At 44.8% G+C, this 25,609-nt stretch overlaps 1 protein-coding gene across 5 annotated transcripts in view; it reads left to right on the top strand.

Moving 5' to 3' along the window:
- Positions 1-25,402, top strand: part of tmc5 (transmembrane channel like 5) — a 261,115-nt gene extending 235,713 nt beyond the window's left edge. For 3 of the 5 annotated variants that reach the window (XM_087998074.1, XM_087998075.1, XM_087998076.1), the window contains 3 exons: positions 4,363-4,411; positions 17,639-17,695; positions 24,034-25,402. In XM_087998074.1, coding sequence (XP_087854200.1) covers positions 4,363-4,411; positions 17,639-17,695; positions 24,034-24,134 — 207 coding nt within the window. In that variant the 3' untranslated portion in view covers positions 24,135-25,402. The remainder of the gene's footprint in view (positions 1-4,362; positions 4,412-17,638; positions 17,696-24,033) is intronic. The other 2 variants (XM_087998077.1, XM_087998078.1) reach the window with 2 other exon arrangements.
- The last annotated feature ends 207 nt before the right edge of the window (positions 25,403-25,609 follow it).

Raw genomic sequence — 25,609 nt, 5'->3', positions numbered from 1 at the left:
AATCGACATTTGGGCAAAAGTCCTTCATCAGGAAACGTCGATTAAAAAAAACCTAAGCCTGAAGAAAGCAATTTATTTTCCCTCACCAGTTGCTGTAAGCCGTGGCTTTTGACCAATGACTAGGAGACTTTGCAATGTGCTAATTGCCTGTGTCTCTTGCAAAGAAGAGAAAACGTTCCTGGAGAAATGAGATTGAAAAACATTAGGGAAGTGCAAAATTAGAGGGCATAGACTCAAGGTGAGAGGGGCATCCTTTTCACAGAGAGTGTGGTTCAAGAGGCTAGTACAATTACAACATTTAAAAGTATCTGGATGGGTCATACATAGAAGGGATTTAGAGAGATGTGGGCCAAGTGCTGGCAAGTGAGACTAGATCACTGGTTGGCATGGACAAATTGGACCAAAGGGTCTGTTTCCATTCTGCATAACTCTATAACTAACTTTATAATAGAGTTGATATTACAAACACTATAACAATTGGTAAAAATTAGTATCCATGCTAATCATCTGCACAAAGAGTAGCAAGAATTATAAATTGCAGAACAGAATTTAAAAAGTCATTTGGAATAAGCAAATACCTAATGCAGCTGGTAAATATCTGGGAAGGCAGTAACAGTCAGTGTTAGAATGTGGTCAATAAGATGTATTTTATGAGGCCAAAGACAAATCCCGTACAGGGGTCTGGCAAACATCACCAGATGATGGGAGGACCTAGGGTGGACCGTGAAGTTGTCCATCATTGATTGTGTATTCACAGGATTGGATGTGACAGAGGAGATGTTGTTAAAATTACATGTAACCATTGTAATGTGACATAAATTATAAATATCCGTACTTTATTGGGAAAGGTAGAGTGTCCTAGAGACCTTTCCCATGCTGCATTGGTAAGGCGGTCTGAATAAAAATCAATATGTGCTGCTGAACACGGGTCTTAGGTTCCCCTTTAAAATCTCCCTCCAACACAGCTGCAACATGAGTTGACAATTTTCATACTCTATGCCCCAACTGATGAAGGCAAGCATACTATTTGCCTTCCTGACCACCTTATCCACTTGTGTTGTCACTTGTATGAAATTGTGGATTTGTATGCCTAGATCGCCATGTACAGAGGAACTTCAATTATCTGAATATCGATTATCCGAAGGAGATCTCAAGGTCCTGATGGAAACATTACATCAAAGAGCTGTTTCCAACACTGATCGCACCTTTTGCTTACAGTGATTAAAAACAAACCCGGCTTACTGAAACGCTGCCGAGAACAGTCCTGAACATTGATGGGTGCCCAGGCACCGTCTCCAAATGACTGACCTCCCGCCCTCTCTCTCTCTCTCTCTCTCTCTCTCTCTCCCCCCCCAACCCTTTCCCTGGATCTCCACACAGGCGTGTACCCTGAACCCACATCACCAGATAATCTCTCCAATATTGTCCTGTACAGGGCAAAGGTGGAACTTGACAAAATGTTGCAGGAGGTGCTGGAGATGGGGGAGATATAGTGGAAAAGGCCATGGAAGATATAGAATGTAGGGAAATAGATGGTGACATCTTGAAAAATGTCCATATTACAAAGGAGGAAGTGCTGGATGTCTTGAAACGCATAAAAGTGGATAAATCCCCAGGACCTGTTCAGGTGTACCCTAGAACTCTGTGAGAGCTAGGGAAGTGATTACTGGGCCTCTTACTGAGATATTTGTATCATCGATAGTCACAGGTGAGTTGCTGGAAGACTGGAGGTTGGCAAACGTGGTGCCGCTGTTTAAGAAGGGTGGTAAGGACAAGCCAGGGAACTACAGACCAGTGAGCCTGACCTCAGTGGTGGGCACGTTGTTGGAGGAAATCCTGAGTGACAGGATGTACATGTACTTGGAAAAGCAAGGACTGATTAGGGATAGTCAACATGGCTTTGTGCGTGGGAAATCATGTCTCACAAGCTTGATTGAGTTTTTTGAAGAAGTAACAAAGAGGATTGATGAGGGCAGAGCAGTAGATGTGACCAAATGGACTTCAGTAAGGCATGCTTAGCAAGGTTAGATCTCATGGAATACAGGGAGAACTAGCCATTTAGATACAGAACTCGCTCAAAGGTAGAAGACAGAGGGTGGTAGTGAAGTGCTGTTTTTCAGACTGGAGGCCTGTGACCAGTGGAGTGTCACAAGAATCGGTGCTGGGTCCACTACTTTTCATCATTTATATAAATGATTTGGATGCGAGCATAAGGGGTATAGTTAGTAAGGTTGCTGATGACACCAAAATTGGAGGTGTAGTGGACAGTGAAGAAGATTACCTTAGGTTTCAATGGGATATTGACCAGATGGGCCAATGGGCTGAGAAGTGGCAGATGGAATTTAATTCAGATAAATACGAGGTGCTGCATTTTGGAAAAGCAAATCTTAGCATGACTTATACACTTAATGGTAAGGTCCTAGGGAGTGTTGCTGAACAAAGAGACCTTGGAGTGCAGGTTCATAGCTCCTTGAAAGTGGAGTCACAGGTAGATAGGATAGTGAAGGAGGCAATTGGTATGCTTTCCTTTATGTGGGCATGGGGTTGGACGGGGTTAGGGGTGCAATCGGCAGGCGGCGGTGGGGGTGCATGGAGGGTGGGGGTGCATGGGAGGTGGGGTGCACGGGGGTAGAGGTGCATGGGGGCTGGGGTGCATGGTGGGTGGGGGTGGGGGTGCATGGGGGCTGGGGTGCATGGGGTGGGTGAGGGGGCAGGGCTCGCGCGCGGTGTGCTGCTGCTGAGTCTCCTGAAGGGGGAGCAGACCGAACAAGTGCTCGCTGTGTCAATCCCATTGAAGTGATGGGGAGTGGCTTCAGTAATGCTGCAGGTCCCTTCCACACAAGCCTGTGTCTGCTCAGAAACAAACCCTGAGGGAGAGAGAGGGAGCAAGGCAGGCAGAGTGAGGGAAAAGGAAACTTCAGAAAACTCCGAGCCACAAACGAGAGGCATTGAACCAATTAACCAAATGATCAATTATCCAAACGATCTGTGCCCGCCCATCTCATTCGGATAATCGAGGTTCCTCTGTATATTGATGCTTCTAACGGTTCTGCCATTTCCTGTATGTTTCCCTCCTGCATTAGATAATCTAATGCATCACCTTGCATTTTTCTGGATTAAATTCCATCTGCCATTTCTCTCACAATTCTACAGCCTACCTATATCTGCTGTATCTCTGGCAATCCTCCTCAATATCCATAGCTCCCCAATCTTTGTGTCTTCCGCAAACTTACTATCAGGCTATGTACAATCTCTTGCAAATCACTTATATTACCAGTAATAGGCCCCCAGCACTGATTGTTGTCAAACACCACTGGTCACAGATCTCCAGTCAGAAAAACACCATTCCACTGCTACTCTCTGTCTTCTATGGCTACATCAATTCTGGATCCATCTTACCAGCTCACTGCGGATCCCATGTGACTTCCACCTGCCATGAGGGACCTTTGCAAAAGTCTTGCCAAAGTCCGTGATGTGGAGGTGCCAGTGTTGGACTGGGATGGACAAAGTCAAAAATCACATGAAACCAGGTTAAAGTCCAACAGGTTAATTTGAAACCACAAGCATTGGGAGTACTGCTTCTTCATCAGGTAAAGCACAAAGGAGCAAGTGTGATTTTTGACAAAGTGCATGTCGGCGACATTTACCACCTTATACCCCCTTGTCAATCACCTGGGTGCTAGCTTTCTGTGTTTCAGGTACCAGTATGCTCAAGTCCCTTAGTGCAGATTTAAATATATTCTGTTCTTTTGTTCTCCTTTCCAAAATGAACAACTTTGCATTTTCCCACATTATACTCCGTTTGTCAACTAGTTGCCCACTCAGCCTCACCACCTGCCTCTCCTTCTGTTTTAGTGTCATCTGCAAATTTGGCTCTCGTAACTTCACTTCATTCCTCCAAGCCACTAATCTCGATTATGAAATATAGATTGTAAATAGTCGTGGTCCTGGTACTGATCCTGTGGAAACCTACTGGTCATGGGTCACAAACCTGAAAACGAACCCCTTATTCTCATCACTGAGATGAGGAGAAATTTCTTCACCCAGAGAGCAGTGAGACCGTGCAATTCACAACCACAGAAGGAGGTTGAGGCCAAAACATTGAATATTTCCAAGCAGGACTTAATTGTCGTTCTTAGGATTAAAGGTCTAAGAGCATGGAGAGAAAGCAGAAACAGGGGAGTTGGTTGGATGATTAGCCATGATCACATCGAAGATGGAGCAGGTTCAAAGGGCTGAGTGGTCTAGGTCTGCTATTTTCTCTGTTTTTATATTAACCACCCTGAATCTGGGGTAAATCTTTTCACTGTGAATCTTTACAACTTTGAAGCCACTTAATCATTTTCTTCTGATTATGTTTAGCCCAATTTGTACCTGGACACAAATGAAAAGTTTGAAGACAGAAAACCAAGTAAGTGCAACAATGACAGAAAAAAATGGTTTGGTACATATGTTATTCCATACCTTTGTTTCACACAATAATGTGTAGCAGAATGGTGTCTGCCATTCAGAGGGCCATACCCCGCACAACATTCTCAGGTCCATTCTTGGCTGGGAAGGGTATTGGGAGGGGAGCCTCATGGCTTCATGCTGCACCACAGCACAAGTCATTTCAGCGACCAATTAAGGACCACTTCTTATTCCCATGGGTCTTTTGCCTTCGACTGAAAAGGAAGGGCTATGTAGGCAGACTCAGCCACTGAGTTCCCAGTTGCTTGGGGGAGGGTATGACTCCATGAGGAATGCTCCAGAGTCCAGAGAAGCCCCTGAAGCATTAGCTCTTGAATGCAGTGGGAAATGCTGGCAAATGGGATCAGAATAGTTAGGTGGTTGTTTTTGACCAGCACCAACACAATGGGCCAAAGTGGCTTATTCTGTGCTATAGATCTCTGTGACTCTCTGACAACATAAGGAAACGCTTTTTCACACAAGAAAGTGGTTCAGGCTTTGAAAGCACTGCCTGGGGATGTGGTGGAAGCAGGTTCAATTGAGCGATTCAGGAACACATTACATGATGCTTCTATCTAAATAATGTAGAGAATTACATAGAAAAGGCAGAAAAACACTGAGTCATAATTTTCATTTGGAGAAATGGTGCAGAGACAATGGGCCCAATGACTCCCTGCACTTCATAACAATTCTGTACTTCTGTGGTTCACTGCAGCAGCAAACCCCCGTCCCGCTCCCCCTGTCCAAGTATCTGTAGCAGATCAGTCTGCTTGGCCACTATTTCCCCAAACAAATTCTCTGTTGTTTGAGAGTGCCTTACTGGTGCTGTTGATATCCTTGCCCTCTGATTGTGTTAGAGATGCCAACTGTGAAGAAATGTACTCCTGGAGGCTTCATTACATCCCCCCCACCCTCTACCATCTTCATGACATACGGTCTTCCTACATCATTTGGAAGAGTCATTATCCAACTGTGTGATGCTTGCCTATTAGCCAACTAGCTTTTACCCCCAATATTTTTAGAGCTGATAAATAGAAATGTTCAAAGAAAATGACAGAAAAAAGTATGAATGACCCTGCGATTTTTCTCCAGAATTGTACACAACAATGTGCTGGGATATGAGTTCCAGAAGACTCCAGGTCAAACCTGAAGGGTTGGTAACTCGATCAACAGGGTAGCTTTCCATCTCTATCTGGGAAATGGCCTCAGCAAACTGCCATTGGTGCTTGGCAACAAACCAGGCCAGATGTCAGATTTCTCATTGGGAGAACATTTCAGTGATAGTGACCACAACTCCCTGATCTTCACTGTACTATGGAGAGGGATAGGAGCTAATGGTATGGGAAAATATTTAACTGATGGAGGGGAAATTACAATGCTCTTAGGCAGGAACTGGGGCATCTAAATTAGGAACAGATATTGAAATGCACAACAGAAATGTGGAGATTGTTCAGGAAGCACCTGCTGATGGTGCTGGACAGGTTTGTCCCACTGAGGCAAGGGAGGGATGGGAGGGATGGTAGGGTGAAGGAACCTTGAGTGACAAGGGATGTGGAACGTCTAGTCAAGAGGACAAAGGAAGCTTATTTAAGGTTGAAGAGGCAAGGATCAGACAAGACTTTAGAGGGTTACAAGGTAGCCAGGAAGAAACTGAAGAATGGACTTAGGAGGACTAGAAGTGGGCATGAGAAAAGCCTTATATGGTAGGATTAAGAAAAACCCTAAGGCGTTATACACTTACATGAGGAACAAGAGGATAGCCAGAGTGAGGATGGGGCCAATTCGGGATAATGGAAAGAACTTGCGCCTGGAGTCGGAGCAGGTAGGGGAAGTCCTTAATGAATACTTTGCTTCAATAGTCACGACTGAGAATGACCTTGACATTTCTGAGGACAGCAAGAAACAGACTGATATACTAGAACAGGTTGATGTTCGGATTGTGCTGAAAACTTTGAAAAACATAGGGATAGATAAGTCCCTTGGGCCAGATGGGTTATATCCTAGGTTATTACAGGAAGCAAGGGAAGAGATTGCTGGATCTTTGGTGATGATCTTTGCGTCCTCACTGTCCATTGGAATAGTGGCAGATGATTAGAGGTTAGCAAATGTTATTCCCTTGTTTAAGAAAGGGAATAGGAATAATCCTGGGAATTACAGACCAGCCAGTCTTACGTCAGTAGTGGGCAAATTATTGAAGAGGATTCTGAGAGACAGGATTTATGATTATTTGGAAAACCATAGTTTGATTAGAGATAGTCAGCATGGCTTTGTTGAGGGGAAGGTCATACCTCACAAACCTTACTGAATTCTTTGAGGATGTGACAAAACACATTGATGAAGGTAGAGCAGTGGATGTGGTGTACATGGATTTTAGCAAGGCATTTGATAAGGTTCCCATGGTAGGCTCATTCAAAAAGTGAGGAGACATGGGACACAGGGGAACCTAGCTGTCTGGATACAGAATTAGCTAGCGCATAGAAGACAGAGGGAGGTGGTAGTGGAAAGTATTCAGTCTGGAGCTCAGTGACCTGTGGTGTTCTGCAGGGATCAGTTCCGAGACCTCTGCTGTTTCTGATTTTAATAAATGACTTGGATGTGGAAGTGGTTAGTAAGTTTGCCTATGGCCACAAAGATTGGTGGAGTTTTGGATAGTGTGGAGGACTGTTGTAGGTTGCAACAGGGTATTGACAGGATGCAGAACTGGGCTGAGAAGTGGCAGATAGAGTTCAACCTGGGAAAGTGTGAAGTGATTCACTTTGAAAGGTCGAATTTGAATGTAGAATACAGGGTGAAAGGCAGGATTCTTGGAAGTGTGGAGGAACAGAGGGATCTTGGCATCCATGTTCATAGATTCCTCAAACTTGTCACCTAGGGTGATAGGGTTGTTAAGAAGGCATATGGTGTATTGGCTTTCATTAACAGAGAGATTGAGTTTAAGAACCGCAAAGTTATGCTGCAGCTCTATCGAGACCTGGTTGGATCACACTTGGAATAATGTGTTCATTTCTGGTCATCTCATTATATGAAGGATGTGGAATCTTTGGCAAGGGTGCATAGGAGATTTACCATGCCTGGACTGGAGGGCATGAAGAAAGGTTGAGGGAGCTAGGACATTTCTCATTAGAGTGAAGAAAGATGAGAGGTGACTTGACAGAGGTATACAAGATGATGAGAGGCATCGATAGAGTGGATAGCCCGAAACTTTTTTCCCAGGGTGGAAATTTCTATCCTGAGGGGGCATAATTTTAAGGTAATTGGAGGAAGGTTTAGGGAGATGTCAGAGGTAGGTTCTTTACTCAGAGAGTGGTGCGTCTGCAGAATGCACCACCAGTGGTGGGAGTAGAGTCAGACAAAAGGGACATTTAAGGTGACTCTTGGATAGGCATATGGAAGTTAGTACAATGAACGGTATGTAGGCTAGTCTGATCTTAGAGTAGGATAAAAGGTTGGCACCACATCGTGGGCTGAAGGGCCTGTATTCTGCTGTCCTATTCCATGGTCTATGTTTCTATGTTGAACTTTTCAACTCACTTTTTGAATTATGTAAATATTCTGCTTAACTAAATATTTTATAAAATATGACTAATTTATATACAGTATAGGAATTTAATCTAACTGCAATAAATGTGTATTATAACCAATGACCATAATAAATATGGCCAATGGTAGATGAGGACAGCCAAATATTAATACAATATAATGTAACTGATCAAAATCACTTCATAGTGCTGTAGCAAGCATTTTGAAATTTGGAATGGAACATGTTTCCAATTTCAACTCATTCAAATTGCCACCTGAAGTTCTGGAAATTGAGAGAGACTAACATCTGGCCTGTTCTCCCCTCCCCAGTCTCCTATTCCACCATGTCAACAAGGGGATTTGTTCACAGACATGTCTAGGAATTCAACCTTTCAACACATTCTTAAGACCTTGATGGAATTCTCACTAGCCCAGAGCTTGGATTCTGCTGAGACTGTTGAAGGCCTCACAAAAGATAAATGATTTCAGAGGCTACTGTTAAAATGTTAACAAATTGCTCTTCTTGGAACAAACTGCAAAATTACTATTGGCTTGTCTTATGTCCAGGAAAGGTTGTGGGGACCAGGTGTTGCTCTGACATTGGCCGAGATGGTCTGAAATATCCTGACTGTGACAAACAGTACTCTCTGACCCTGTCACTGACCCCCAGTAGCCTTCTCAATGGACAGACAAGGTTCTATTACAACACAGCTCCATTGGTGAAGCAGGATCCAGGTATTGGCCCAACACTGGTAACTGAGCAGAAAGTAATAGCTGAGCTGTACAGACGGCTCACTGGAGTCTCCATACAGAGGGCTCACTGGCAGCACATGAAGGGACATAGCACATGCCCCATGCGAAGAGAAATGCCCTTTCGGAATGCAAATGATAACAGTGCTCTTCAACGAACAGCTCGTGTTTATAGAACATAGAACATAGATGGTTCTGTTCGCCGAGCTGGAAGTTTCTGTTGCAAACGTTTCGACCCCTGGCTAGGCGACATCATCAGTGCTTGGGAGCCTCCTGCGAAGTGCTTCTTTGATGTTTCCTCCGGTGTTTATAGTGGTCTGTCCCTGCCGCTTCCGGTTGGGACAACACTACTATCATAGGGCAAGCCAGACAGAGAACAGCCAGGGAATTCCTAGAGGCATGGCATTCATCCACAAACTCCATCAACAAACACATCAACCTGGACCCAACATACCAACCACTACAGCGGACAGCTGAAACTGACAACCGGAAGCGGCAGGGACAGACCACTATAAACACCGGAGGAAACATCAAAGAAGCGCTTCGCAGGAGGCTCCCAAGCACTGATGATGTCGCCTAGCCAGGGGACGAAACGTTTGCAACAAAAACTTCCAGCTCGGCGAACAGAACCACAACAACAAGCACCCGAGCTACAAATCTTCGCACAAACTTTGAATAGAACATAGAACATAGAAAAATACAGCGCAGTACAGGCCCTTTGGCCCTCGATGTTGCACCGATCCAAGCCCACCTAACCTACACTAGCCCACTATCCCCCATTTGCCTATCCAATGCCTGTTTAAACGCCCATAAAGAGGGAGAGTCCACCACTGCTACTGGCAGGGCATTCCATGAACTCACGACTCGCTGAGTAAAGAACCTACCCCTAACATCTGTCCTATACCTACCACCCCTTAATTTAAAGCTATGCCCCCTCGTAATAGCTGACTCCATACGTGGAAAAAGGTTCTCATGGTCAACCCTATCTAAATCCCTAATCATCTTGTACACCTCTATCAAGTCACCCCTAAACCTTCTTTTCTCCAATGAAAACAGCCCCAAGTGCCTCAGCCTTTCCTCATACGATCTTCCTACCGTACCAGGCAACATCCTGGTAAACCTCCTCTGCACCCGTTCCAGTGCCTCCACATCCTTCCTATAGTATGGCGACCAAAACTGCGCACAATACTCCAGATGCGGCCACACCAGAGTCTTGTACAACTGCAACATGACCTCAGGACTCCGGAACACAATTCCTCTACCAATAAAAGCCAGTACCACATATGCCTTCTTCACCGCACTATTTACCTGGGTGGCAACTTTCAGAGATCTGTGTACATGGACATCAAGATCCCTCTGCTCATCCACACTCCCAAGTATCCGACCATTAGCCCAGTACCCCATCTTTTTGTTACTCTTACCAAAGTGAATCACCTCACACTGAGCTACACTGAACTCCATTTGCCCCTTTCTGCCCAGCTCTGCAGCTTATCTATATCCCGCTGTAACCTGACACATCCTTCCTCACTGTCAACAACTCCACCAACTTTCGTATCATCCGCAAACTTGCTCACCCAACCTTCTAGCCCCTCCTCCAGGTCATTTATAAAAATGACAAACAGCAATGGTCCCAAAACAGATCCTTGCGGAACACCGCTAGTAACTGCACTCCAAGATGAACCTTTACTATCAACTACTACCCTCTGTCTTCTTCCAGCCAGCCAATTCCTAATCCAAACCTCCAACTCACCCTCAATGCCATACCTCCGTATTTTTTTCAGTAGCCTATCATGGGGAACCTTATCAAACGCCTTACTAAAATCCATATACACCACATCTACCGCTTTACCCTTGTCTACCTCCTTAGTCACCTTCTCAAAGAATTCAATAAGGTTTCTTACATTAAAGAGTGACATGGCTTTAGTTTACAGTGGAAAGGAAACACAGTGAATCCAGGTAGCCATTTCCTGGCCACTGATTTAATAACTACATCAGTTGGGAAGTCATCTTGCGGCTGTACAGGACATTAGTTAGGCCACCGTTGGAATATTGTGTGCAATTCTGATTTCCTTCCTATTGGAAAGACGTTGTGAAACTTGAAAGGGTTCAGAAAAGATTTACAAGGATGTTTCCAGGGTTGGAGGTTTTGAGCTATAGGGAGAGGCTGAACAGGCTGGGGCTGTTTTCCCTGGAGTGTCAGAGGCTGAGGGGTGACTTTATAGAGGTTAATAAAATCATGAGGGACATGGATAAGATAAATAGACAAGGTCTTTTCCCTGGATTGGAGAGTCCAGAAATTGAGGGTATAGGTTTAGGGTGAGAGGGGAAAGATATAAAAGAGACCTAAGGGACAACTTTTTCTCCTAGAGGGTGGTACATGTATAGAATGAACTGCCAGAGGAAATGGTGAAGGCTGGTACAATTGCAACATTTAAAAGGCATCTGAATGGGTGCATGAACAGGAAGGGTTTCGAGGGATATGGGCCAAGTGCTGGCAAATGGGACTAGATTAGGTTAGGATATTTGGTTGGCATGGTCTAATTGGACCGAAGGGTCTGTTTCTAAGTTGTACATCATTATGACTCTATCACTCACAGACTCACCAGTTTATATTCCAGAATTGCTGAGATATTTGTATCATCGATAGTCACAGGTGAGGTGCCGGAAGACTGGAGGTTGGCAAACGTGGTGCCACTGTTTAAAAAAGGTGGTAAGGACAAGCCAGGGAACTATAGACCAGTGGGCCTGATGTTGGTGGTGGGCAAGTTGTTGGAGGGAATCCTGAGGGACAGGATGTACATGTATTTGGAAAGGCAAGGACTGATTCGGGATAGTCAACATGGCTTTGTGCATGGGAAATCATGTCTCACAAACTTGATTGTGTTTTTTGAAGAAGTAGCTAAGAGGATTGATAAGGGCAGAGCAGTAGATGTGATCTATATGGACTTCAGTAAGGCGTTCGACAATGTTCCTTATGGGAGATTGGTTGGCAAGGTTAGATCTCATGGAATACAGGGAGAACTAGCCATTTGGATTCAGAACTGGCTCAAAGGTGGAAGACAGAGGGTGGTGGTGGAGGGTTGTTTTTCAGACTGGAGGCCTGTGACCAGTGGAGTGTCACAAGGATCGGTGCTGGGCCCTCTACTTTTTGTCATTTATATAAATGATTTGGATGCAAGCATAAGCGGTATAGTTAGTAAATTTGCAGATGACACAAAAATTGGAGGTGTAGTGGACAGCGAAGAGGGCTACCTCAGATTACAACAGGATCCTGATCAGATAGGCCAATGGGCTGAGAAGTGGCAGATGGAATTTAATTTAGATAAATGTGAGGTGCTGCATTTTGGGAAAGCAAATCTTAGCAGGACTTATACACTTAATGGTAAGGTCCTAGGGAGTGTTGCTGAACAAAGAGACTTTCGAGTGCAGGTTCATAACTCCTTGAAAATAGAGTCACAGGTAGATAGGATACTGAAGAAAGCGTTTGGTATGCTTTCCTTTATTGATCAGAGTATTAGGTATAGGAGTTGGGAGGTCATGTTGTGGCTTACAGGACATTGGTTAGGCTATTTTTGGAATATTGCATGAAATTCTGGTCTTCCTATTGGTAGGATGTTGCCAAACATGAAAGGGTATTGCCAGGGTTGGAGGATTTGAGCTATAGGGAGAGGCTGAACAGGCTGGGACTGTTTTCCTGGAGCGTTGGAGGCTGAGGGGTGGCCTTAAAGAGATTTATAAAATCATGAGGGCCATGCATAGGGTAAATAGACAAGGTCTTTTCCCTGAGAGAAAGTGAGGGCTGTAGATGCTGGAGACCAGAGTTGAAAAGTGTGGTGCTGGAAAAACGCAGCAGGCCAGGCAGCATCCGAGGAGAAGGAGAATCGACGTTTCAGGCATAAGCCCTTCTTCAGGAATGAGGCTGGTGTGCCAAGCGGGCTGAGATAAAAGGTAGTGGGGTGGGGTGAGATTTGGGGGAGGGGCGCTGGGAATACGATAGGTGGAAGGAGGTGAGGGTGAGGGTGATAGGCTGGAGAGGGGGTGGGGGCAGAGAGGTCGGGAAGAAGATTGCAGGTCAAGAGGGCAGTGCTGAATCCACGGGTTGGGACTGAGATAAGGTGGGGAGAGGGGAAATGAGGAAGCTGGAGAAATCTAATTCATCCCGTGTGGTTGGAGGGTTCCTAGGCTGAAGATGAGGCGCTCTTCTTCCAGGCGTCGTGTGGTCAGGGTCTGGTGATGGAGGAGGCCAAGGACCTGCATGTCATTGGCAAAGTGGGAGGGGGAGTTAAAGTGTTGAGCCACGGGGCGGTTGGGTTGGTAGGTGCGGTTGTCCCAGAGGTGTTCCCTGAAATGTTCCGCAAGTAAGTGTCCTGTCTCCCCAATGTGGGGGAGACCACATCGGGTGCAGCGGATACAGTAAATGATGTGTGTGGAGGTGCAGGTGAATTTGAAATGGATATGGAAGGATCCATTGGGGCCTTGGAGGGAAGTGAGGGGGGAGGTGAGGGCACAAGTTTTGCACTTCTTGCGGTTGCAGGGGAAGGTGCCGGGAGTGGAGGTCGGGTTGGTGGGGGGTGTGGACCTGATGAGGGAGTCACGGAGGGAGTGGTCTTTTTGGAACGCTGATAGGGGAGGGGAGGGAAAATATATCCCTGGTGGTGGGGTCTGTTTGGAGGTGGCGGAAATGAACGGAGGATGGTACGATGTATCCGGAGGTTGGTGGGGTGGAAGGTGAGGACCAGTGGGGTTCTGTCCTGGTGGCGATTGGAGGGGCGGGGTTCAAGGGCAGAGGAGCGGGAAGAGGAAGCGATGCGGTGGAGAGCATCGTCAACCACGTCTGGGGGGAAATTGTGGTCTTTGAAGAAGGAGGCCTTCCGGGTTGTTCAGTATTGGAATTGGTCCTCCTGGGAGCAGATGTGGCAGAGGCGAAGGAATTTTTCCCTGGGGTGGGGGAGTCCAGAACTAGAGGGCATAGATTTACGGTGAGAGGGGAAATATATAAAAGAGATCTAAAGGACAACTTTTCCACACAGAGGGTGGTACTTGTATGGAATGAGATGCCAGAGAAAGTGGTGGAGGCTGGTACAATTGCAACATTTAAAAGGCATCTGGATGGGTATATGAATTGGAAGGGTTTAGAGGGATATGGGCCGGGTGCTGACAAGTGGGACTAGCTTAAGTTGGGATATCTGGTCAGCATGGACAAGTTGGACTGAAGGGACTGTTTCTATGCTGCACATCTCTATGACTCCGTGACTAATTAAATCTGTAACATCCTGCTGATTTTATGTATCATATTCATCTGGATAAATATCACAATAATCAATCCTTGTTTGACTTTGGGAAATGGACAGTATCAGCTGAGGAATAGTAGCTTAATCTTTTGAGGACTGCAGTTGAAGTTGAGCACTTAAGCATACACTACGAAACAATTACCTTTGTTGTACATATTTAGAGAAAATTAAAGATCAAGAACATTTTTTTTTAAATTCTACACTTTCATTTTATTCAATGGCATCCAGGACTGAAGTCTTGGAGAAAAACAAACTTCCTGATTTTATATGAACAAAAAGATACACAAATTTTGAGAAGATTTGTAGCTCAGGTTGAGGTTCTGGATGTAGGTTTGTTCACTGAGCTGGAAGGTTCATTTTCAGATGTTTCATCACCCTGCTAGGTAACATCTTCAGTGAGCCTCTTCATCAGGTGATGTTACCTAGTATGGTGACGAAACATCTGAAAATGAACCTTCCAGCTCAGTGAACAAACCTACATCCAGATATACAAATTTAAAATCTCAAATGCATCTGTAGTACTCACAAGATTAATGATATGATTGTTTTATGTGAGCAATGCAGTGAGTTGTTTCTTGAAATAATTATTTTAACTGCAATTTGTAATTGGCAGACCTGTTTCTTTTAGACCATTGCTTAATACACAGTACCGAGTTAATCAGCTGTTTCCTTACATTTTATACAGGCACCATATACATAATTTATAAATATACAGTGCTGTATTAATTAAGGGCAAACTGGTGACCCAATAGTAATTGTTAATTCTTCTGAAGATATTGGAGCGGATAAACAAAGAAAATAGAATGTATTCTGAATTTAGAATGGCAGGTTGTAGTGGTGCAGAAATAGGCCATACAGCCCATCACAGCTATGCTGCTTCTGACCTAATGCCATTCTCCTACATTCTCCTGAAACCCTGTACATTTCCTTTTCGAATAATCACCTAACTTTCTCTTGAAAGCTTCAGCTGAACCTGCCTCCATCCCAAACTCAGGCAGGACAGAGCCACTTCAGAGTCTGACCAGCCGCTGTGTGAAAAGGTTTCCCTTATGTCACTTGCTTCTTTTATTAATTGCTTTAAATGTCTGCTCTCTTGCTCTTGATCCTTTCACAAAGTGAAACATTTTCTTCCTAGTTATTCTTTCCAGACCCCTCATCATGTTGAATACTTTAGTCAGTTCTTCTTTAGCTCCAATAAGAACATTCCCAGTTTCACCAATGTGTTTGTAACAGTTCTGGACACGGTATGCTTTACTAACTTCTCTCTGAGGAGAAAGTGAGGTCTGCAGATGCTGGAGATCAGAGCTGAAAATGTGTTGCTGGAAAAGCGCAGCAGGTCAGGCAGCATCCAGGGAACAGGAGAATCGATGTTTCGGGCATAAGCCCTTCTTCAGGAATGAGGAAAGTTTGTCCAGCAGGCTAAGATAAAAGGTAGGGAGGAGGGACTTTGGGGAGGGGCGTCGGAAATGTGATAGGTGGAAAGAGGTCAAGGTGAGGGTGATAGGTCAGACTGGGGTGGGGGCGGAGAGGTCGGGAAGAAGATTGCAGGTTAGGAAGGCGGTGCTGAATTCGATGGATTAGACTGAGACAAGGTGGGGGGAGGGGAAATGAGGAAACTGGTGAAATCCGAGTTCATCCCTTGTGGTTGGAGGGTTCCTAGGCGGAAGATGAGGCGCTCTTCCTCCAACCGTCGTTTTGTTGTGGTCTGGCGATGGAGGAGTCCAAAGACCTGCATATCCTTGGTGGAGTGGGAGGGGGAATTGAAATGTTGAGCCACAGGTTGGTTGGGTTGGTTGGTCCGGGTGTCCCAGAGGTGTTCTCTGAAACGCTCCGCAAGTAGCCGGCCTGTCTCCCCAATATAGAGGAGGCCACATCGGGTGCAGAGGATGCAATAGATGATGTGTGTGGAGTTGCAGGTGAATCTGTGGCGGATATGGAAGTTTCCTTTGGGGCCTTGGAGGGAGGTGAGGGGGGAGGTGTGGGCGCAAGTCTTGCACCTCCTGCGGTTGCAGGGGAAGGTGCCGGGAGTGGAGGTTGGGTTGGTGGGGGGTGTGGACCTGACGAGGGAGTCACGGAGGGAGTGGTCTTTACGGAATGCTGATAGGGGAGGGGAGGGAAATATATCCTTGGTGGTGGGGTCCGTTTGGAGGTGGCGGAAATGACGGCGGATGATGCGCTGAACATGGAGATTGGTGGGGTGGTAGGTGAGGACCAGTGGGGTTCTGTCCTGGTGGCAGTTGGAGGGGCGGGGCTCAAGGGCGGAGGAGTGGGAAGTGGAAGAGATGCGGTGGAGGGCATCGTCGACCACGTCTGGGGGGAAATTGCGGTCCCTGAAGAAGGAGGCCATCTGGGTTGTGCGTTTTTGAAACTGGTCCTCCTGGGAGCAGATGTGGCGGAGTCAAAGGAATTGGGAGAATGGGATGATGTTTTTACAGGGGGCAGGATGGGAGGAGGTGTAGTCCAGGTAGCTGTGGGAGTCGGTTGGTTTGTAGTAGATGTCCGTGTTGATTCGGTCGCCTGAGATAGAAATAGAAAGGTCGAGGAAGGGGAGGGAGGAATCTGAGACTGTCCAGGTGAATTTGAGGTCGGGGTGGAAGGTGTTGGTGAAGTGGATGAACTGTTCAACCTCCTCGTGGGAGCACGAGGCGGCGCCGATACAGTCATCGATGTAGCGGAGGAAAAGGTGGGGGATGGGGCCAGTGTAGTTGCGGAAGATGGATTGTTCCACATATCCTACGAAGAGGCAGGCATAGCTGGGGCCCATGCGGGTGCCCATGGCTACTCCTTTTGTTTGGAGGAAGTGGGAGGATTGGAAAGAGAAGTTGTTCAGGGTGAGGACCAGTTCAGTCAGTCGAAGGAGGGTGTCAGTGGAAGGGAACTGGGTGGTACGGCGGGAAAGAAAGAAGCGGAGGGCTTTGAGTCCTTCGTGATGGGGGATGGAGGTGTACAGGGACTGGATGTCCATGGTGAAGATAAGGCGTTGGGGACCGGGGAAGCGAAAATCATGGAGCAGGTGGAGGGCATGGGTGTTGTCCCGAACGTAGGCGGGGAGTTCTTGGACTAAGGGGGACAGGACGGTGGTCTGGGCAGTCTCAGATTCCTCCCTCCCCTTCCTTGACCTTTCTATTTCTATCTCAGGCGACCGAATCAACACGGACTGAATTCCCACATGAACCGAAATCACTACTAAAGTCAGTTAACATCTCACTGAGACATAGCCTCCTAACTGTTCCATGCTCCTTACTGGTAGTGTGGTTTGAAAGAGGCACTAACTAGATGGTCTCCCTGCTACAGTGGTTCTTTTTAATAATCAGCTTGTTCTGAGATGTTGTGACACACCTCTGGAGCAGATGGGTCTTATACCTGAGCCTACTGACTGAGAGGTAGGGACACTACCACTGCAACACAAGAGCCCTCCCACCCGCCTACAGTAGTTAAGAAATTTTTAATCAACCTGTTCAGTGATATTATTATACATCTCTGGAATTTACCCCAGGTCTCCTAAACCAGAGGTAAGGCCACTACTGCTGTGCCACAAGAACCACTTGCTACAGTAGCTAATTTATTTTATTAACTTGTTTTTCTAATCAACCTGTTCAGAGATGTTATTACAGACCTTTTTTTCGCAGCAGAGAGCGGCGGGAGCTGGGCGGAAGTTCAGATGGAGCGCAAAGCCGGTCGGGAAGGTAAGTGATTACTATTAGAGTGGGTGAGTTCTAAACCCCAGGTCCTACAAAGTAGGGTCTCCCTCCCTCCTCCTCTAACCTTAATTAAGAGTCCACAGACTTGCCACAAAAAGAGGGTCTAAGGAAGTTTGGATCGAAGAGTGAGGCTTCAGCTCAGGACTCTTTGACAAGGAGGTTGAGTGAAGTGATTACACCACAGTTGAAGAGGGTGAAGACATGACTGCCCAGCTGGTTCAGTGCGCTACGTGTTTGATGTGGGAGGTCAACGACTCTGGTGTGTCTGGCTCGCATAAGTGTGAAAAGTGTGTGCACATTCAGCTATTGACCGAGCATATTGCAGCGCTGATGAAAGAACTTGAGGACCTTAGGCTCATCCAAGAGAACGAAATCTTTCTGGACAAGACCTTCAGCGAGGTTATTACACCAATCATGCCAGAAGAGAGCAGAAGAGAACAGACGATGAGGAAGGCAGAGAGGAGACAGGTGCAAGAGACCCCGGGAGAAGTACCTGTCAGGAACAAGTTGAAGCTTTTGGAAACAGAGACTGATGATACTGCCAGTTCGCAAGGCGGCACAGAGGCAGAGTGGAAGAGTCGGACATCGCACAGAGCCGTGGTAATAGGGGACTCCATCGTGAGAGGAACTGACCGGGGTTTTTGTGGCAGCAGGCGGGATTTAAGGATGGTGTGTTGCCTAGAGTGAAAGACATCATGGACAGAGTGCAGGAAATCCTCAAGGACGAAGGTGACGAGCCAGAGGTGGTGGTACATGTCGGCACAAACGATGTCGGGAAGAAGAGGAGGAACATACTACAGCGAGACTTCGGAGAACTAGGAAGAAGGCTGAAAAGCAGGACGTCCAAGGTGGTTATCTCCGGTTTGCTTCCAGTTCCTCGGGCTGGTGTGGCCAGAAACAGGGAGATAATGGACTTGAACGTGTGGCTGGGGAACTGGTGCAGGAAGCAAGGATTTAAGTTCTTGGATCTCTGGGGTATGTTCTGTGGTAAGCATAAATTATACAAGAGAGACAGTTTACACCTTAATAGGTTAGGGACCAGTATTCTGGCAGGCAGGTTTTCTACTGCAACACCGCTACATTTAAACTAAGTAGCGGGGGGGGGAGGGGACTAGCTGGATGTTCAAAAAGGAAATTGAAGGGAAAGTTAGAACAAGAGAAGTCAAGAAAGACAACTGTATTAATGAGGCAGAAAACTCGGAAAGGCATCATGCTGTAAGGTTGAGTGAAATAGGGGTTGATGGGAAGGGTGAGAGCAGTAACAAATTAAAAATACTATACATGAATGCACGAAGCATTAGACATAAGATGGATGAGCTTGAGGTTTTTTTGGAAATTGGCAGATACGATATTGTGGGGATAACTGAGACGTGGCTTCAAGTGGACAGGGCCTGGGAAATGAATATTTAAGGCTACACGTGTTATCGTAAGGACAGACTGACGGGCAGAGGGGGTGGGGTGGCCTTGTTGGTAAGGGACGATATTCAGTCCCTTGCGTGGGGTGACCTAGAGTCAGGGGATGTAGAGTCAGTGTGGATAGAGCTGCGAAATACTTAGGGTAAAAAGACCCTCTTGGGAGTCATCTACAGGCCCCCAAACAGTAGTCTGGATGTCGGATGTAAATTGAATCAGGAGCTGAAATTGGCCTGTCACAAAGATGTTACTACAGTTGTTATGGGGGATTTTAACATGAAGGTAGACTGGGAGAATCAGGATGGTATTGGACCTCAAGAAAGAGACTTTGTGGAGTGCCTCAGAGATGGATTCTTAGAACAGCTGGTGCTGGAGCCAACCAGGGAGAAGGCAATTCTGAATCTGGTATTGTGTAACGAACCAGAATTGGTCAGAGACCTCGAAGTGAAGGAGCCATTGGGAAGTAGTGACCATAATACATTAAGCTGCAATTTAAGAGGGAGAGGGTACAGTCGGAAGTGACAGTACTTCTGTTGAATAAAGGGAATTATGGAGCTATGAGGGAGGAGCTGGCCAAAGTTCAATGGTGCAATACCTTAGCAGGGATGACTGAGGAGGAACAATGATGGATATTTCTGTGTATAATGCAGAAGATGCAGGATCAATTCATTCCTAAAAGGAAGAAAGATCCCAGGAGGAGGCATGGGCGGCCGTGGCTGACGAGGGAAGTTAAGAAACATATAAAGTTAAAAGAGAAAAAGTATAACATAGCAAAGATAAGTGGGAAAACTGAGGACTGAGAAGCTTTTAAAGAGCAACAGAGGATTACTAAGAAGGAAATATGCAGAGAGAAAATGAGATACAAAGGTAAACTGGCCAATAATATAAAGGAGGATAGTAAAAGCTTTTTTAAGTATGTGAAAGGCAAAAAAATGGTTAGGACTAAAATTGGGCCCTTGAAGACAGAAACAGGGGAATATATTACGGGGAACAAAGAAATGGCAGAAGAATTAAATGGGTACTTCAGATCTGTGTTCACTGGGGAAGACACAAGCAATCTCCCTGAGGTAACAGTGGCTGAAGGACCTGAACTTAAGGGAATTTATATTTGCCAGGATTTGGTGTTGGAGAGACTGTTAGGTCTGAAGGTTGATAAGTCCCCAGGGCCTGATGGTCTACATCCCAGGGTACTGAAGGAGGTGGCTCGGGAAATCGTGGATGCGTTGGTGATTATTTTCCAGAGTTCGATAGATTCGGGGTCGGTTCCTGAGGATTGGAGGGTGGCTAATGTTATACCACTTTTTAAGAAAGGTGGGAGAGAGAAAGCAGGAAATTATAGACCAGTTAGTCTGACCTCAGTGGTGGGAAAGATGCTGGAGTCTATTATAAAGGATGAAATTACGGCACATCTGGATAGTAGTAACAGGATAGGACAGAGTCAGCATGGATTTATGAAGGGGAAATCATGCTTGACTAATCTTCTGGAATTTTTTGAGGATGTAACTCTGAAGATGGACGAGGGAGATCCAGTAGATGTAGTGTACCTGGACTTTCAGAAAGCTTTTGATAAAGTCCCACACAGGAGGTTAGTTAAAATTAGGGCGCATGGTATTGGGGGCAAAGTACTAGATTGGATTGAAAATTGGTTGGCTGATAGGAAACAAAGGGTAGTGATAAACGGCTCCATTTCGGAATGGCAGGCAGTGACCAGTGGGGTTATATGTTAATGATATAGAAGATGGTATCAGCAATAACATTTGCAAATTTGCTGATGATACAAAGCTGGGTGGCAGGGTGAAATGTGATGAGGATGTTAGGAGATTACAGGGTGACCTGGACAAGTTAGGTGAATGGGCAGATGCATGGCAGATGCAGTTTAATGTAAATGTATGGTTATCCACTTTGGTGGCAAGAACAGGAAGGCAGATTACTACCTCAATGGAATCAGTTTAGGTAAAGGGGCAGTACAGAGAGATCTGGGTGTTCTTGTACACCAGTCAGTGAAGGCAAGCATGCAGGTACAGCAGGTAGTGAAGAAGGCTAATAGCATGCTGGCCTTCATAACAAGAGGAATTGAGTATAGAAGCAAAGAGGTTCTTCTGCAGCTGCACAGGGCCCTGGTGAGACCACACCTGGAGTACTGTGTGCAGTTCTGGTCTCCAAATTTGAGAAAAGACATTCTGGCTATTGAGGGAGTGCAGCGTAGGTTCACGAGGTCAATTCCTGCAATGGCGGGATTACCTTACACTGAAAGACTGGAGCGACTGGGCTTGTATACCCTTGAGTTTAGAAGACTGAGAGGGGATCTGATTGAGACATATAAGATTATGAAAGGATTGGACACTCTGGCAGCAGGAAACATGTTTCCGCTGATGGGTGAGTGCTGAACCAGAGGACACAGCTTAAAAATAAGGGGTAGACCATTTAGGACAGAGATGAGGAGAAACTTCTTCACCCAGAGAGTGGTGGGTGTGTGGAATGCTCTGCCCCAGAGGGCAGTGGAGGCCCTGTCTCTGGATTCATTTAAGAAAGAGTTGGATAGAGCTCTTAAGGATAGTGGAATCAAGGGTTATGGAGATAAGGCAGGAACAGGATACTGATTAGGAATGATCAGCCATGATTATATTGAATGGCGGTGCAGGCTCGAAGGGCTGAATGGCCTACTCCTGCACCTATTGTCTATTTAAACTTGAGAAAGACCAGAAACTTTCCGCATGAACTAAATTTGTTAATTACATGATGTACACCTCCCTCAGGCATGGTCTGCTGACTGTACAGTCTGTACTGATTGATTAGATACTGACAGAGTAGTTTACGTCACCAAGTCACGTTCCCATCATTACTCTGATTGAACCATTGTTTAGCTCTTTACACTTTGTTGCAGTATGTTAACACTTTACCTTCTATGTGTCAAAGTAAATTACACCCATTTGCTAAATATTTATAGGAAATTGTGATGTAGAAAATTTAAATTACGTTAATAGAAATCTCAAACTCTCCATTTGCCAATAATGAACTGAAATGTTCACAATAAAAATTGAATTTTTCATGAATGCAAATTAAAGACAATGTATTATCTTTAATCTCTCTCAATTATCTGTAAGCTCTTTGAGTTTAAAGAAAATACAAGATAAGGATATTATCAATAACCAAAGTACATGTTAGTAATATTTAACATTTATTCACAATTTGAGCCATTCATAACCTGCAAAAGCAAAATAATGTGTATGCTGGAGTCCTTAAATGAAAACTGAAAGTGCTAAAAATATTTGGCAGGTCTGGCCGTATCTGTGGAGAGAGAAAAACCCAGAGGATCAGATGGAATGCTTTGTTTACATCCCACCCAACATTACTTCAATAGAAAATAAAATCAGGCGTGTGTAAAACCAACATCCCGTCCAATCCCATCAGTTTCCAAAGTGTGGGGCATAAATTAAAACTGCTCCCACTACTAGTATGATTCGGAGATGCCGGTGTTGGACTGGGGTGTACAAAGTTAAAAATCACACAACACCAGGTTATAGTCCAACAGGTTTAATTGGAAGCACACTAGCTTTCGGAGCGATGCTCCTTCATCAGGTGTAAACTCAGAGTTCTACCTCTTTTTTTAGTTTCTTATGCAGCAGATCAGGTTTAAACTGGCCCAGAGATTCAAATTCACTGAATTCTTGCCACTAGAACTAACAAAAAAGATTTGTAATAATATTAATGTGGCTCAGTGGTTAGCACTGCTGCCCCACAGCACCTGGGTCCCAGGTTCGATTCCAGCCTTGGGCGACTGTGGAGTTTACACATTCTCCCCATGTCTGTGTGGGTTTCATCCCACACTCCAAAGATGTGCAGGTTAGGTGAATTGGCCATGTTAAATTACCCACAGCAGGTCAGGCAGCATCCGAGGAGCAGGAGAATCAGCATTTCTTATAAGAGCCCTTCATCAGAAATGAGACTTGTGGGCCAGGAGTGAGAGATAATTGGGAGGGGGACTGGGGCTGTGGGGAAGGGAGCTGAGAATGTGATAGGTTGACGGAGGTGGATGGGTTCCACAGTAGGCATTCTGGACTACTCTTGCTTATACATTCTGGGAAAAGTGAACAAGATCAAGCATTATAATAGTGCGGCCACTCTTGGAATATTCTGATCACCATATTTCGGGAAGGATGTGGAAGCATTGGAAAAGGTGCAGAGGAGATTTACCAGGATGTCGCCTGGTCTGGAGGGAAGGTCTTATGAGGAACAGCTGAGAGACTTGGGTCTGTTCTCATTGGAAAGAAGAAAGCTAAGGGGGATTTGATAGAGACGTGCAAGATGGTCAGAGGATTAGATAGGGTAGACAGTGAAAGTCTTTTCCCTAGGATGATGACGTCAGCGTTTACGAGGGGGCATAACTACAAATTGAGGGGTGATAGATTTAAGACAGATGTCAGAGGCAGGTTCTTTACTCAGAGAATGGTAAGGGCAGTGGAATGCCCTACCTGCCAGTGTAGTTAACTCAGCCACATTAGGGAGATTTAAACAATCCTTGGATAAGCCCATGGATGATGAGGTTAGCACTGCTGCCTCGCAGCGCCAGAGACCCGGTAAGGTGAATTGGCCATGCTAAATTGCCCGTAGTGTTAGGTAAAGGGGTAAATGTAGGGGTATGGGTGGGTTACGCTTCGGCGGGTCGGTGTGGACTTGTTGGGCCGACGGGCCTGTTTCCACACTGTAAGTAATCTAATCTAATCTAATCTAATGATGATGGGATAGTGTAGGAGGATGAGCTGAGAATAGTTCACAGGTCAGCGCAACATTGAGGGCCGAAGGGCCTGTTCTGCGCTGTATTGTTCTATGTTCTATAATGGTTATGTATTGATGACTTCGATGAAAGCATTTGTCACACAGGCTGATAGAAATATTTTTCTTTCCTACAGATCAACAGAATTATTCTCTAAATTCAGGAGAAGATTCTGTCAGTGCCTTCGCACTAGCTTTAGCAGCCAAGCATCAGGCAGAAGACGACCCAAATGAATAACTTTTTCAGAAGTAATGGACTAAACTTTCTCTAGCTCTGTGCCCTAGCCGGAGCTCCAAGGTAAACATGACTTACCAGAAAATCACACGTATCATTAATTTGTGGAACATCAGGAGGGAAGCAGCAGTCAAATTCTTTTGTAAATCTACCTGATCATTGTAAAACTTTCGAAGGTTACTGAGTTCCTTCACTGTTTTAGAGTCATGTTTAGGTTCTGAAAATAATTAAGCATATATCATAAATGGTTATCCATGTTAATAAGGTTGTTCTCTTACTCAACAATGCATCATCAATAATGAAAATTATAGTCCAATTCTGTAAAAATGCAATGACATGAAAGTAAGGTTTTTAAGAGTAATTTATAATTAAATTGCTTGTAATAATATTCTGATGTACATTTTATTGGTAAATAATTCTGAGGTAACATAAAAAGTTGGTTCAAAGCTTAAAAAAAAGTGCCTCAACTTGACAACCAAAGAACAGTTTAAAATTAAATTGTAAAAACTAGTACTTCTACTTATGCCTTTTTAAAAATTTTAATTACAGAAACCTTGTACATTAACCATTTTTAATATTTTGGCAATTTTTGTGCCTCGTTGTGATATCCACATTTCAGACAGCAGATCCTGAAATTCTGTGGCCCTTCTCCGAGTTTCCTGCTATAATTTAAGCAAGAGGACTCAAAACCTCAGACAAGTAGCTGAAATAGGAAACTAATCCTCTTTCTCCAGGTCTTTTATCTACATCCCACTGAAATTGTGGCAGTAAACCTGAGATAAACACCACAGAATGTACAAGTTCTAATGTCAGCATCAAGTATCCTGAGCTCAAGAATGAGAGCAAAGTCAATTTCAAGTCTATTCCTCCAATGACGCTTGAATCTCACCTTAAAGTGATACAGCCATTTATTGTGTCAGTCTTCTAGTATTTCTGAATGATTATGAATTAGTGCCAAATTAATGGTCATTTCTTTTTGTGCTGACTATCAGCTGGGTTGGACTGTTCAAATTCTTTGTATAGAATTCACACAGGCTGCAGTCTGAGGCTTTTATTCCTCAGTTTGAACTCGATGTAAGCTGGTCCCAGACAAGAAAGCACAATAAACTAAATCATTGAAACACTAACTCCTTGTTTCTTACAGCTACAATATTTTTAAGTTAATTTTAAGGTTAGCTATTTGACTTTATGAAAATAATGACATTTTAGTCATGTTTATTTGTGATGTGTTGCAATTTAAAATGTTGACAAAAATAAATATACCTGTAGGGCAGGAATCTTTTGCGTATGAGTTTTTGTTTCATATAAATCATTAAACATACTATAATTAGGATTAAAAGTAAACCTTCAAAAGGAAGAAAATATGAAATGTTTCTTATAATGCTGATCAACACAGATAACAGCTGCTCCATAAATTTAAACCAAGCAGTTTTTGTTGATATTTCATTTGAGGAGAATATAGTTGAAAGCTGTCAGTG

The sequence above is a fragment of the Chiloscyllium plagiosum genome, unplaced genomic scaffold, assembly GCF_037043375.1.
Source record: "Chiloscyllium plagiosum isolate Xiang-an unplaced genomic scaffold, Cpla_swu_hap1 HiC_scaffold_20, whole genome shotgun sequence".
NCBI lineage: Eukaryota > Metazoa > Chordata > Chondrichthyes > Orectolobiformes > Hemiscylliidae > Chiloscyllium > Chiloscyllium plagiosum.
Note: the sequence above shows the minus strand (reverse complement) of the source record. Positions and strands in the feature narration are given on the sequence as shown.